Raw genomic sequence first — 15,766 nt, forward strand, 5'->3', positions numbered from 1 at the left:
GAAATGTGAAAATGTGAAATGAAATGAATGTGAAAATTTAGATCGCATAGCTGCTTGTTTTGAAGCCCTACAACCCTGGGTTTGTCTGCACAGCCTCAATAGTACAATTAATTCTAGCTATTTTAAGTTAAGAATCTTTTTTCCTTTAGTTATCCAGTGTCAGGTGATGTTCGTGGAGGCAGCCCGTCACATTTCAGATGGTGACAAAAAAGAACAGGCAGTTTAATGCTACCAAACTAGGGGTGTGTCAAATCTCTCTCTCAAGTATGATAAACTCAATGGGGTTGTCTATTTTTAACATCCTGTTCTTTCCTTTTGGCAGAGTAATCAGTGTTAGCTGAACTCTTTCACTGAATGAATCCAAGCAACTCTGTTGCTTTCTGAAATGAGCAGTGGACCTTGTAAGAGTGTATCAAGACTTCTTTAATGTATGAAGTCCCCTTCTGAAACACCATGTCGAATGAAAGTAATTTAGAGCGGACGCTTTCTACAACAACCATCAGTTCAGTTGCTGTTCAGGCTGGGGATTCCAGTATCGTTATAGCAATACTTAAGGTAAGGCAAGAATTACTAACATTTTGTTCTTGGCTTGGTAGTTTTCTGCTACTCAGTGGTTACTACTTCTGTTAAATGTTCTGCACAGATGAACAGCTATATAGCACAAAATGATAAGGCATGTACCTGTAATTAATGAATGTTTAAAAAGCCTTTCTTATAAGTTAACACTTGTTTCTGTTCAAAACTTCTGTTTTTGATGTAGAATAATTTGGCCAGAATACATAAGCTTGTTGAGGCAAGGAATTCCTTTTGCTCTGTTTAAAAAGTAACAGATAGCTGTAGGGTGCCATGAAAATGTATTGATAAGCATGAATATTATCTTTTGAGGAGTTTAAACCATAATTAAAATGGTTTTTAAACTGTAGTGAGACTGTTATATAGTATTATTGATACCAACTTCACAAATACAGATTGTGTGCGTCTGTTTTGGTGTATTTGCTGAGAAAAGTCACCTAAAATGGGTAATGAGTGGTTATTTTTGAAAGCTGTGAATTCGTATTCCCACATTTTTTCATAGGAGCCCTTATGTATCTATGGCTGTGCTTATGAGCACCTAGAGCCCTGTTTGTGAACTGGAATCTGCACGTAGAGCTTGCACAAAATTTAGGATGTGGAGTAAAGCCTAAGGTATTTAGGTACCCAGTCGCGGTTAGAATTTATTGGCAGTCTGATTCTTCATTCTCAAGGCAACTTGGAGAACACCCTAGCCTAAGCCCCTAGTCTGACTGCAATGCAGAATAAAGTGATAATGTGTTAGGGCTGTCACTGAAGGTTAGGGTGATTATTCAGAATGGTGTACTCTTACTTCAGTCCTGCCAAGGGAGGGTTCTGTCCTCTCAGGTCTCACCCTTTCTGGAAGTTTGTCTGCAAGGAGTAGGGGAGTAATTTTGTTGCAAGGAAGATTAAGTTTAGGGTGAAGGTGCTTAATTCTCCTGTGTGCCATGGGATCCATGTTAGCCTCCAGTGGCATCACTGCTTCATTCTTTGTCACTGTCCTTTATTAGTGTAATACTTCTCAGACTGTAGCAGTTTTTTAGCACAGAGAGGATTAGGAAGTCCTGGAAGAGAACTGGGTATGCTTTGGGTTGCTGTCATGCTTTACTTTGTGTATCCTCTGGGGCAGAGTGAGAGATTGGTGTTTTAGTGCCTACTCATAAAGCTAGTTATTATCCCTGCTGCTAGTTGTTCATTACCTCTATATCTTCAGTATACAGCTATGTTGGATTTGTGTGCTAGAAATAAGACTGGAGATGAAGGCTTTTACCTCCACTGTAACATATTTGTTCCTGTCCTATACAAATTTCCTTAACTGCCTGTGCAAGCTTCAGCTAAAAAGGGAGATGAGTTGGTGAAACCTTTTCAGTCTGTTGTGACAATCTTACTCTTCATAGGCAAAAACAAAATCTCAGTAGAGATCGGTTAAGACTAGTTTCTGGGATCTTGGCACGTTGCTTCAAATGAAGTAAAGTGTATATTGTAACTTCTGAGTCTTGATCCTGCAACTGAATGCATGTTTATGGATCCCAGTGCTCCTATGACCACAAAAGTATGTATATATAACCTGAGAGCAAGAGTCTGCGTGAGTAAATCAAATGAAGGAAAGCTTGTGTTTTCTGAAGCCCATAATTGTTTGCTTATTACAGTGTGGAAAATGGGTGAATCTTCAGCTGGCTGAATCAACACCAAATTTATTAGAAATTGGCAGCAATCAAGATGAGACTCAAAAGCTACTGCAAGATCATGAACTTCTCCTGGCTAAACTTAAGGTAAGACATCTGATAAAGCCACCCAGAAATATTTCTAGTCTTTACAGTACAGATGCAACAGTACATGCATGCAACAGTGACATAGGTACCTGGGCCTCCTGCCATAATCTCTTCGTTAGGGAGCTTCACACAAATATATTCAGCCTATATCTATAAACAAAGATTCATTTTAGCAGCATCTTAGGAAAATAGACTGCATCTCTCAAAATCCCAAGTCACAGTCTTCACTATGTCCAAAAGCCAGACCTCTGTATTATGTAAAATGTGAGCTAACGTGTGAAATATGGCCCAAAATAATAATGAAAAGGAACATAGGGGAGGAACCACTGGGCAGGATCACGGTTAAAATAAACTAGGTATAATTCCAAAATTACCGGAGAAGTATGTAATCCAGTCATCTACACATGTAAGTCTGGTCTGAACAGTTTGAAAAGCCCTACCCTGTTTCAGGAAATAACAATGAAAGACAGAAGTAAATGGAAAGAGGAACAAAAGGTGGAGTGTTTTCCAAAGTTCTATCTTTCCAGAGCAATCTGATACCTAATTCTGATGAAAATATTGCTTTCCTAGAGAATGAAGATGTTGTATAGCTTATCTATGTAGAATTCAGTAAAGAATTTGGTATGATAACACATAGGAAATTATAAATTAAGCTGAAAAAGACTGAATTAGTACAAGCGTTAGAGAGTGGATGAGTGGCAAATAGGAGACAGATTTCTACTGAAAGAAGTAGTATGAGATTGGAAGGAAATTACTTTTTTAACTAGTTGGGGTTTTCAAATCTGTGGCATTTTATTTCACTCGTTATTTTATGAATGTTGCTGGCACAATAAGGGTATGAGAATGAAATCTGCAGATGACACAAAATTAGGAATTATGGGAACAGGGAGAGAGTCCTATACAGGAAAAAGCAGAAGAACATATAGTAACAGAAATACAAAGTTCAACAATCCAAAGTGTAAGATGATGCAGTTAAAGTGAAGAGCAAGAATTTCTGTTGCAGACTTGGATATACTACTTGACTGTAAAACAGCTATTAACCACCAAAGCAGTGTGCTGTGGAAGAGGTGTAGGATCCTATGTAATTATAGAGGTACTCTGAGAAGAATCAGGAAGTATGAATGGAAATTAATGATTCTGGTCATCCATATTGAAAGAAGCCAACATCAAGCTGAATAGGTGGGTGCAGAACAGAGATATCAAGGGAAAGGGTATCTTATTTATTAGGGTGGACTGAAAAAAATGATTTACAGTAATGGAAAGGCTGAGAGACTGACTACAGATGTTCTCATAAATATGTTGCAAGGGTAACATCACAGAGGGAAAAGACCTATTTAAATCGAAGGACAATGCTTGCATAAGAATAGATATAGTAAATAGAGATCATGCATAGAGTGAGGCTGGAGAAGGTTTTAATTGCCAGAGAGATGTCCCAAAACAGCTTTCCAGTGGAAACAAAGGGAGCAAGAATCTTATATGATCCTATGAGATTCACAAATATATCGTATTCCTGTTCAGAAAAGAATTGTGTGAAATGGTTGTTTCTGAGACTCAGAGACCTGAACAAAATGACTCAGGTACTCACTTTGTAATCTTAACAGAGGATGAAAATTCAAGGATCTATGTTTTATTGGAGTTCACCTGCACTTCTGAGATCTTGATTATACTATAGCTAATAATTTAAATCTGTGGTTCATGTCAACTTAAATTACTTAAAAACTATGAATTTATGTTATTAGATTGAGTCAAGAGCTGACTCAGGAGCTTTGTTGCATGTCTAAGAGGAAATATGGCATAGTATTTCAGGGGGAGAAACATTTTTTATGGTGATCTTGTTGCACTGATGACTGAGTTCAGGAAGCCAAAGATAGAAGCTTTACTGACGTGCAGTTTTAGATTTTTCTGATAAGCAAATCAGTAAGGAAGTTTAGGAGGAAAGAAGGCAGTTCCACCTACCAAATTCTGGCTAGACCTAACTGCAGACACTCTGTGCACTATTCAATGATTAAATTCAGATTACATGCCCTGTTTGCATTATCAGAACATAAACTGTCATCTGATACCAGCAGGCTTCTGATGTAGGCCAAACTGTAAGGAACGCTGTTAAACCTATTTTATTAGGAAGTTTTACTGAGTCAAATTGTTGCTAATGTCTGGAGGTCACAGACATCACAAGACTGGACCTGTGGGATTGATTCACTTTTTTTTTTTTTTCCTGATCAAACAAACAAAAAAAGGCACTTTCATGCAGTGAAATGGGGAAAATAAGTTTTAGGTTGAATTAAATAGTTCATTTATCTGTAAAATAAAATACTTGCATTCTGATTTTTTTTTAAATACTTTGAGTAATTTTTCAATATGAATGTGGATATGTTTGTAATGAGACTGGTAGAATAAAAAAAACTTACAAATATCTACCACTTATGAAAAGAAAGAGTGAAAAATGCAGAATTTGAACCATTTTAAATCTACATATAGATTAGTTCAAATAATTCTATGATATACTAATTATAACACTGTGGTATGCTGTATTTGGCTTTCCTAATATTAGCTAGGCCTCAAGTATAAGTTAGAGTAAACTCATATCAAAATAAAGTGGCTTCAGCATGCCTTGCTATTACAGTAACTAAAGAATGGTGTAAACAGGATACTGAATTGTCCATATTCTTTATCACTGTTACATCTTTCACTGTGGTCAAAAAAAACCACCCCCCCCCCCCAAAAAAAAAAACAACAAAAATCCACAAGATTTAAAACACAAGCACTCAGAGTTGATGAGGGGACGATTTTAATTCTGTGCTCCCTCAGTCAGGTCTTCCAGCCTGATATGAAGCCCTTGCTTCAGAATGCGTGTGCTGTGCTAGAGCTTCTCAGCAAAACTTGTACCTTTTAAATGATGTATTCTTCCCTCCTCTTGTTTTTAAAATGACTAATTTGTTTGTTTTAGCTGAAACTTTCCAGAAAAATTCAGCTTGACGCAGATCCTGTCGTGTTAAATTTCATCTTGCACGGTTTCTTTGGCAAATTCACAAGCAATAGAGAACAGTATCCTAATGAAAGGAATATGCAGCCATAATTTTAGGCATTACAGTCTGCATTAGAACTCCATGAAATAGTGCTAAAACAACAAAACTTTGAACTTTTCCTTCAAGAGAACATGCCAGCACTGTCGAAAGAATTCTGTAGAGCTTGGTTTTACTGAACACAGGCTAAATTCTAAACAGAAAACTCAGATCTTCTGGGGGAAGCAAAATAGAAGCACTTGTAAATCAGTCTTTCTCTAACCCCATCCTCATAAATCTGGTCTTTTCCTTCAGTTTTGTCCTGAGGTTAGCAGCTCTGCATGGCTTTTTGGGTTGCAGCAAACACTATGCAATCCCCTCTACGTCCCTAGGAGGTTTAAAACCCATGTGTGTGTCTGGTCCTTGTTTTACTCGAGTTCTCCAGTTTCCGACAGTGCTTTTGGCTCCCTGGTTGCTTGGTGTCTTGCTTTGTTTCCTCTGCTTTGTACTTCAGCAGCTTTCTCCTACTGAATGTACTTAAGTCTGTACCCAGGAAGGCACAGTTTTCAATCCCTCCAGAGTTTTACTAGCTCAGACTACAACAACCAGGAAAGGTAAAAGGCAATTTTCCCCTCTCTTTCTATGCTCTTTTCACAGAATGTGAAGTATCCACGTAATGGACTGTGATCAAATGAATACAAAGGCTACACTACCATTACAGCGTATGTGGAAGGATGTTGTTCAGCTGATTTTTCTAGACCTTGAGCTATTCACATTTTGTCTTTGCTACAATATCAGAGTCCAATGCAGCCCCCCCTGAAAATGGGTGGGGCGAGAGTTGTGTGGCTGCACAGCCGCTGCATGCATGCATGCATGCATGCTGCAAGTCTTAGTTTCCTCTCAGGAAATCTAAACCAGAACATTGTTTCTTTTATCGATCAATATTTTCCTTTGGTACAGTGAATAGAGCAGTGGGGAAGATGAAAGGAAAAACATCATCTCACACAGAAATTGAAACTGGCCTGAAGTTTTAAAAACAATACTTTTAAAAACAATACATGTTTTAAAAACAATACATGGTTTTACTGACACCAGCAGAAGTTGCATGTTTGCAAAAACTCTTCTTGACTAGGTGTGAGGCATTCCCTATATGTCAAGCTTTATTGCAGGTCCTTGGAGCTGAAAAAGAAATATACCATCCTGTACTTTTTTGTGTGTTTACAGGGAGTGAAAAATCATAAAAAGAAATAGTATATGAAGTGAAAGGTACTCTATATGTGTTCATGCCACATAATAGTTAATATGAGAAATAAGACTACTACATAATTGAGCTGGATGTGTTTCCTTTTTTTTCCTCTATTCAAACTGGAAAAATAAACTCAAAATCAAAATTTCCATGAAACAAAATCCCCCTGAGTTTGTTTCTGCTCCATTGAAATGATAAATATCTCAAAATGTCTCATCCTAATTTTGATTTCTGTTGCATTAAAAGTAGAAAAGCCATGCCAAAACAGAAAACTGAAACATCCTATTCCAAACATGATTGAAATGGAAAGTTAAGGCTTTATTGGAAAGCTCTGTTAAGTTCATTCAACTAAAAAAGAACCCCCACCTCATCAGAATTCAAATTTCAGTGAAACATTTTGCTTTCCATGAGTCATCATTTTTGACAGAAATACTCTATTGAAAAATTCCTTAGTAGTTCTACACATGACATAATAATCCAAGTATCTAAGTAGCTTCAAATATTTGCTCCCTCTCAGTAAGTTCAGAAACTGTAAGTTATTTTTTTCTCCTCTGAAGAGTAATTGCAGATTTTACCACATTTCCATTCGAAAATGATACTGGCCTAAAACCCAGTGTGTTGATGACAACTATCTATGAAAGAAAATGAGTTAATCTGATGCTTTTTGAGAACTGAAGGCTAGAAATTGTTGCTTTCCATGCAGTGACTGTAGTTTGTGAAATTTAGTGCATTTTCAAAGGTTTTTTTTTTTTTTTAATGAATTCAAGATGGAAAAGGACACTTTTCAAAAGGAGATAAATTCTATGGTGTATAATATGAGCTAAGGCAGTCATTTCTATCAATAGAATTCATGAACTATTTGCCTTAAATCAAGATTATATGTATGTTTGTTTTTTTTATAAAACCACTTTTAAATCTTTTCTAAGACATATTAACACTCTTTCTTTCTTCCTGTTAAGCTTGTACAATTAGATTCATGCCTCTAGGATGAGAGGCAACAGGAACAAGTTGAAACTTGGGAAATTATAATTAGATGTTAGGAAAATTTTTTGATCATGAAGGTGATCAAATACTGGAACAGGTTGCCCAGAGAGGTTGTGCAGCCTCCAGCACTGGGGCTGTTCCAGACTTGCTTGGGCTACTCCCTGAGCACCCTGATCTAAGTAGACCTACTTTGACCACCAGGCTGGACTAGATGACCTACACAGCCCCTTTCAACCTAAATTATTCTATGACTGTGGTGATAAAAAGTTCAGGTTTCAAAGTATAAAAGCTGTAATATGTGTACTCCTTTAAAAAGTGACCATTTCCCATATGTAGACAAAAATAGTTGAGGATAAATATTTGAGAAGTTTGCAGTTACTAATGAATGGCTTTGTTGGTTGTGGATAGCATAGCTCCAAATTCATGATAATAAAACTTTAATATCACTCATGAACATCTTGTGCATTTGAACTCTTCCTCAACAAAGTTAAGTTTCCTATAAAAGATTCCTCTGGGTGTTTTTTACTAGGCTGCCTTTTCAAAATGCAACTGTATTCTGTTGCTAGGGTAAGAGACAAAGTGACGAATGCTTTGATATTATATTAGGTGTTTATAGCATTACAGGAGCTCTGCTTTAAAACAAAAGATTATCCACAGCTGTTTTATGTGTGTGAACCATATTTTCAATGGACATTACAGAAACAATTAACACTCTCTATATCAAAACTTCCATGAATCAGTTATAAAAGCATAAAGGGTTATTACCCTTTTTTCTAAGTTTTCTAATTCTTTTTTTAATTGTTCATGCTCTTACACTGCTTTTGCATTTCATTCAGTAGGGTAGTTTATTTTGCTCTACTTATTTAAACTTTCAGATTTTCTTGTTGGATTTGAATTCATCACATAGTAACTAAGTGATTTAAAAAAAAAAAAATCCACAAAACCATTGCACATGTCTGACAATTTCCAAAAGTTACCCAGTTTTTCCTCTGTCTTTGAGGGATTATTTAGCCAATTAATTACTAGAAAATATAGCAGCCTACTGATCAGGTACAAATGTTAATTAACAAGCTGTTCAAGAAAAAGGCTTCTTAAAGAAGGAAATCTACCTTTGGGCCTATAACAAGTTTGCAGTGTCCTTCTTGAGTAGTTAGAAAAGATTTAGAATTTGAAATGTTTTTTTAGTATGTTGAAGCTGATGTAATATTAAGATAAATGCACACCTAGTTTTATTTCAAAATATAAAATGAAGTAGTCAGCTCTTTAAAAAGTCAAACTTTGTCTACAATTTCCAGTGGGAGCTATCTCAAATGCCACATGTTTTTCCCCAGTGTATTCAGGACAGCTCTGAAAATGGGATGATACTTGTTGGCAAATGCTAAGCTACTAACAACAAGCAATCTATGTGTGAACTTGTGAAAATGTTTTACACTATCATTTTTTTTACATGTCAGCATTAGATCATGGCAGTTCTTTAATTTCATAGATTAATATCGCAAGATGTTGAATTAGTGAAGAGACTATCAGTATCACATATTTATTTAATTCCTGTTACATTAGTTTCAGAGCTGGTCCAGAATATGAAGAATATGATATCATGCCAGATAATTATAAAAATAGTGGCATTCATTAAAATTGTTGTGCATGGGACCATTTTATGCCTCAGTAAGAAGGAAACGTATAATAGTGGCTTTTCTTAGCACTTACTTAATCATAAACTTTTTATCTTGTAATATTAAAATGGCTATTATAGAAGTAACATTTATTTCTTAGATGTATTGATAATGTTCAACAACTGCTGTCTCAACCCATTTTCTGCCTTCTCATGCCAATGCTATTCACAGATAAAATAAGATGAAATACTTGTTATTGCACTAAAAAATATCTGGAAAAAAATAGAAGCGTTTCATGATCATAGGAAATGACATCTCTCTCTAACTACATGTTGACTTATGGACAGAGGTTGTCACTTATTTGCATCTCTACTATATTAATTTTATTAGAGGCTGTCATTTAATATATTATGTGAGAGATGGGATCCTTTAGTGGCAAGTGTGCAGATATTCAGAAAGATAAAAATGTTTTAAAGTCTCCCTTCATCTGTTCCATTAGCTAGCTTCTCAATATAATTCTCTGATTTCAGTAGTCCTTCATGAATGTGCAAATGAAGTTTGCTATTACCTGAACGTGAAAAAACACTGATTATCAAATTCAGTTTAGAGTCACAGCTATTACCAATGAACTAAATCGAATTCTGGGTCTTCAGTAGTGGTAAGTCTGATGGGAGAGGGCTTTAGGACACCATCTTTCCCAGGATGCATGGGAATGTTTTGAATTCCCTCAGCAGAGACTTCCAACATGGCTCCTCTAAATCCCAGACATACTTTAAAGTTATCTTTATTCCTCTTTTTGTCAAAGAAGCCTGATGAAGGGCAGCATAATTAGCATCTGCCTATTGCTGGGTGTTTTTATGGGCAGGTTGTAGTCACACAAAGTGAATTTTGCATGTCCTTGAACCAACTTCAGTGAATTTTCAGCAAGACTTTAGTAAAATTCACAAAAGGAGGCAGACCCTCCAGGAAGAAAGGAGCCATATTACCTGTTCTATGGAATCTTTTTCTCTGTCACTTCCAGACCTCCATCAATTTAAGCAACTGGCTTCTGCCTATAGTGCCCAGCAAGGAGTTGACATAGAATGTGCTTATCTAGTGCACCGGCCATAGCAGGTTTTGTTTGTTTGACAGCCAATAATCAAAGTTTTCTGGTTGGGAGAAGTTTTACTGACAGGTGTTTTACAAAAGGAAGTAGGCGATCATGCATAATTTTTAAACATTTTTACAACTTCTGGGAGCAGCACAGATTTGCCTTAAATGAAGCAGATCACAAGCTGGTTAAATTCTTCAATGGATTAGACTGCTCTAGCCTTGCTGGAAGCCAGAGATTAGACAGAAGAACTAAGGCAGGATTGATTTCCCTGCACCCTTAGAAACTATTTGTTATGCTTTGGAGTGCAAACAGACAAATACAGGCAGTTAGAGGGAGAAGAATGGATTTGTATATATTAGTAAATATTTGACCAAGTTCTGCAAAATAAAAATACAAGCTTTTTTCCAGCCTTAAATGTAGTAAGGACCCTGGAGCTATACATGCAAACAGTGTTTTTTTTTCCAACTAATTAATGACCAAATTTCTAACCAGACATTTCTGTGAATGGTCACAATAGTTATGATGGGAAGTTTAAAAAAAAATTTTAATCATATGTAGTCATCAGTTCAGTTAGCTCACGTGAACAATGTTGAATTGAAAGTAGTTAGGGACGTAGCACACCATAATGATTGATTAGTTTTAGAGATTCACTAACTGTCCTCCTGAGAAATGGGCATTTGTTAGAATGGGAGACCAGATTAAGTAACAGGAGAAGGCTTGATTTAACTAGAGATGGCTACAGTTACAATACAGTAACAGAAAATTTAGCATTAGGGATGATTATTACTGGCACAGTAAATAAATTTTTGCAACATAGTCTTGTATAAAAGGGTGGTTCTTGCACAGTATCATGAGTTTCAAAGAGTTTATGAATAATTGTGGTACAGTTTATCATAAAATTGTTGCCATATATCTCATTGTCAGATATCTCACAGCTCCTCTGCCTGGTATATTTTAAAAAAATGATTCTTTGGGAGTAAGGGGAGATGTCAGATTTCAGTTTAACACAATACAATGGGATCTTGATGATCTATATTGACAGGAAAAAAAAGCTTCAAAGACAATCATCAGTAAATCTTCATGAGCAGCAGTATGAAATGAATTGTTAAGTACTGTAATCATTTTGGCCCAATTTTGTAGTGAGACAATTGGAGGTGAAGCTCTTGCACCTGCACAAGGCATTGCTGGCTCAGAAATGCATTTCCTCTCCCTTCCCAAGTTCTCCTGTGTGGCTCCTGTTTCCTCTTTCCTTCTCTAGCACTGCTCAGTTTGGCTAGGTGATAAAGTGAACATATATTCACTATGCACAGAAAATTATTTTCTGTGTACCCATGGCAAGGTTTTCCTGTATTCTGAGCAGCTTCAGAATATTTGACTATGGAGCAAGTTTGACTTGACTTGTCAGGCTTGATTAACCTCTTTCACAACTGGTAAAAGATGTGTTTGGATTTTGTCTTCTCTTATTGCTACTTAAACTGGCTTGAGGATTTTAAAGTCCATAAATCCAGTGGCTTTCCTATTGAAGATTACACTGAAATGAAATATTGGGAAGATCAGATACACATACATCACTACAACTTCTTGCAACTCTACGTAAGATCTACCAAGATGTAGAAGAATTGCAAATAACCTGTGCCTTCCTATTCTCCTTGCACTAGAACATCTTTTTTTCCTGATGCTACTCTTAATCACATAACCTTTTATGTATAGTGTTGTTGAAATAGGATAATTCTATGGCAGAACGGATATGCAAATCTCTCATCATGTTTGATAGCAACTTTGTAGCCTATTGGCTACCTAAAACTAAGAGGTAAACTGTGTGTTATAATACAAAATAATTTTAATTTAGTAATAAAGAATAACATGATCTTTCATACGCCCATTCACATTCTTTAGTAACTTTAGGGATAAGAATCTGTGAAGTAGTACAGCACACAGCAAAGAGGGAAGAAGTATGAGAAACCTTAAGCCATCTTTGGGTTATCCCAACTCTGGACTGGCATATCTGTTGAACTGGCCTTGAACAAAATGTGGAGAAGAAATAGACAATAAATGACCATTTCAGTGATAATTATCCCTGAGGCTGGGTAGTCTGTAGTCCACAGTGCTTTATGTTTCTGTCCTCTCTTGGCAGCAGGCAAATGACTGCTTCAGAAAACAGTCTCACTGTCTCCCACGTCACTGGAGCCATCCTTTCCAGGTTGGAAACGAGTTGAGGGCTTTCAGGGACTATAGATCTCTTTGGGCCCCTTGAAGTGGCTACAAAGTGGGGAGGTGAGAATCTCACTCATGGTGTCAATTGTTAAAAACATGAGTTTGGTTTATCCCTTGCCCAATGAGTGTCTGTAACTGCCCAGAGATGCAGGTATCCTTGCCAGCTTCCACTCCCTCCAGCACATTTTAGAACAATTCAGATGATGAACATTTTAACGCTGCATAAAAGTGAGTAGAAATTTAGAAATTGGCCTTTGACATTAAATTGCACTTCCAACTAAAAAATAATATAGGTGAAGACTCAAACTGCCACATTGAGCTAATCTATTTTAGGGCATAGCATCCCTAAATTTTAGGACTATTATAGGACAAATTTTAGGACATAGCGGTTACTTCCTAGTGTTAAGTTTGAGATATGAAGGCAGGAATGGGGAAGAATTAAATCTGCACATGAAATCCTTTTCCATAATTTTTTCCCTTTTGTGGCATCTCATACTCTTTCATTTATCAGTAATTGAGCCCATTGAAAGAATGAGTGAAATCTATAAACATTATTTATGTCCCATTTTTTTATGGCTTTTTTATTAGTGTTTCATTTCTCGACTCATGATTTCTCTAGAATCTTTTTCTAAGAGTGAAATAGTATAAGCATTGAAATGTGCATCTGAAGTGTTATTTATTGCTTTGAGTAGGTTGAGTTGTCAGAAAAGGGAGTGAAGCATTTTTCTGTGCCCTGTAGACACAAAGGGCCCGAGGCATTTCATGTTATGCTATCATGTGTAGTTAGAAAATGTTCTTTATTTTGATGAAATTGAACACTGTACAGAGCAATGCAACATGAAAAATTACTAAAAACTTCCCCTTTTATTTATCTGAAAAGCTAGTCAGTCTATCCTTGACACTGTCTTCATGGTAACAAAAACATTGTTTTATGTTACACTTTTATTGGGGTAGCCTGTAAAACCATCTTGTGAACATTCTGGCTGTGTTTTCAAAATAGATTTTGAGAATCAGTATCTAGGTCTGTTCTGAAGGAACATAAATGCCATATCCTGCCTTTATGCTATCTGTGGAATGTAATAAATGATAACAGGAACAGCTGGCATTAGAAATAAATTGGAAGACTAAAATATATTTATTGAATGTATAGAGTACGCATCTAAAGAGAGAAGCACATTATAGTTATGTATGCCTACTTACCTATTGGCAAATAGCTTCAATTAAAGAAATTGTTCATTAGTATTCCTTCTGCAAAAGCTTAGAAACAAATTTAATAGCATAATTAGCAACGTTAGAAAGAAACAGAGTACAATAAGTTTAACCACAAATTTTACCAGCATTGTACAACACGCTAGAAATGTGACTGCGTTATTAATGTATCTGAAATTAACCAGCCAGGGACATGGTGGGAAAGAGAGGAGGGGGCCTGAAGAGATGGGCTCAGTGGCCTGGTAGCTGAAGTGAGTGGCTTCTTCCTGTAAGTATTGTGTGACCACTGGTGATTTCAAGGCCTAACCAGTGCTTCTCAAACAAGTAAACAATGTGGAAAAATGGGCAAGATTATGCAGTCATCATGCCTGTAGTTTACTTCTGAAGATGATTACTATTAAAAAACCAAACCTTCAATATTTTCCGTAAACTGCAGTCTATTTTCGAAGAGAGTTAGAAGTTCTATCTACTACCCTCTTGCTAACTTCCCAGTTCCCTAACAAATCAGGAAAATAATCCCTTCCCATTTGTCAGTTTTAACTGATAGCAATGACTGCTGGCATATCTACAAATTTGTTTTCTAGCCATCATTTAGCCTTAAAGTGAGCGTTTTTATTTTTCAGCGGAAAAATTTTGACTAAATACTAAGAATTCTGATGTGACCATATTACTGTAGTCATGCTGCTCATGGAATATCTAGTTTGGGTGTCTTATAACTTCATTCTCCACTAAAAGAGAAATGGCATGGTGAGGAAGCTCTACAAATAGAGGAAAGTGGGCATAATGAATAGAGTCATGACAATAGAATTTTCCATGTTTTTATTTTTTTGGCTTATGTCATTCACTTTTTCAACTAAAGTCAAATTTACCTGCCAAGAGCAAATGCTTTTCATGAAAAAGTTTGAAAATCATTTCTCATCAAAAAGATGGAAAAAATGTTCCACTGATAGAACATTTTCAGCTATATCTAGTAAGCCCACTGAAGTATATGTCTATGTTAACCTCATATTTGGAATCACAGAGTGATGATGAAGTCATATTCTCTATGTGTATTTCGTTCATTCATATTCTGTCATGATACTTCTTTTATTCTGCAACACAAACTGGCTTAGCAATAGGGATAGGACTAAGGTAGGATAGGGATGTAGAAATACACCTCCTTATTTGCTCTGTGACCTTCTCTGCCTTCATCCCCACTTTGACCTGAAAGCTTCCATAAGACTGACGCAGAACAGATGTTGTTCTTCTGGGTGCTAGGAAGTAAAATAAAATACTTTTAGATCTGTTGGCCTGGATTCATCCAACATAAGTAGCATTTTGGGGTTAATGCTTGCAGTTTAGCTTATTTTTAAGGTTGAACAAAGCACCAAGGCTCTGTTGAGTCTGAAGAGGTTGTGCACGCATTTAGGAAAATCTAACTTTGCGTGGACACCATGATTTTTATAGCTTTGGTAATATAAAAAATATTTGAGAAATAATGATGCAAGCCAATAAAAGGAAAATAAAGTAGTTTTCAAAGATCTGTATTGAGGATTGCAGTGAAAGATGGATGTTCTTTTAAAATTTGCATGAGCTTGGTTCATTAACTCTGACAATTATCATTAGTTTGATGAAGCTGATTTTTAAGTTTTATTTAATCATACAACCAAATAATCTCTGTGATATAAAAATTATCATGAGTCTGTACACTTCTTTAAGGGTTCTGACTGCTGCATATAACACTTGTCGAACACTTGCAACAACCTTTAGTTACCTTATCAGATAGATAAGCATTACTGAATAAAAGATGATTGAAGTACTATGGTTTAGGTTCTCAAGGCCAAATGTTTTTCCTAATCTGATTCTTATCTCACTCTGGTGTAATGGAGATATAAAACAGTTGCTATCAATAGTTATATCAGAGTGACGGAATCTACTTCATGGAACTGACCTGATTTCAATTTAAAGCACCATTTTAAATAGATGCTAATTAGACTTGTACTTACATACAGAACAGGTAGGATTTGGGGGATTTGGTCTTTTATTCCCATATTATCCGGGTAGGGATTGGCTCAACAGAACAAAAGGTTGGTTTCACAGAA

At 36.2% G+C, this 15,766-nt stretch overlaps 1 protein-coding gene across 1 annotated transcript in view; it reads left to right on the plus strand.

Moving 5' to 3' along the window:
* The first annotated feature begins 343 nt into the window (after positions 1–343).
* The window catches only part of CCDC141 (coiled-coil domain containing 141), a 100,869-nt gene continuing 85,446 nt past the window's right edge, over positions 344–15,766 (plus strand). Inside the window, exons 1-2 of the mRNA XM_013960810.2 lie at positions 344–555; positions 2,202–2,324. Coding sequence (XP_013816264.2) covers positions 454–555; positions 2,202–2,324 — 225 coding nt within the window. The 5' untranslated portion in view covers positions 344–453. The remainder of the gene's footprint in view (positions 556–2,201; positions 2,325–15,766) is intronic.

Source organism: Apteryx mantelli, chromosome 6, assembly GCF_036417845.1.
Source record: "Apteryx mantelli isolate bAptMan1 chromosome 6, bAptMan1.hap1, whole genome shotgun sequence".
NCBI lineage: Eukaryota > Metazoa > Chordata > Aves > Apterygiformes > Apterygidae > Apteryx > Apteryx mantelli.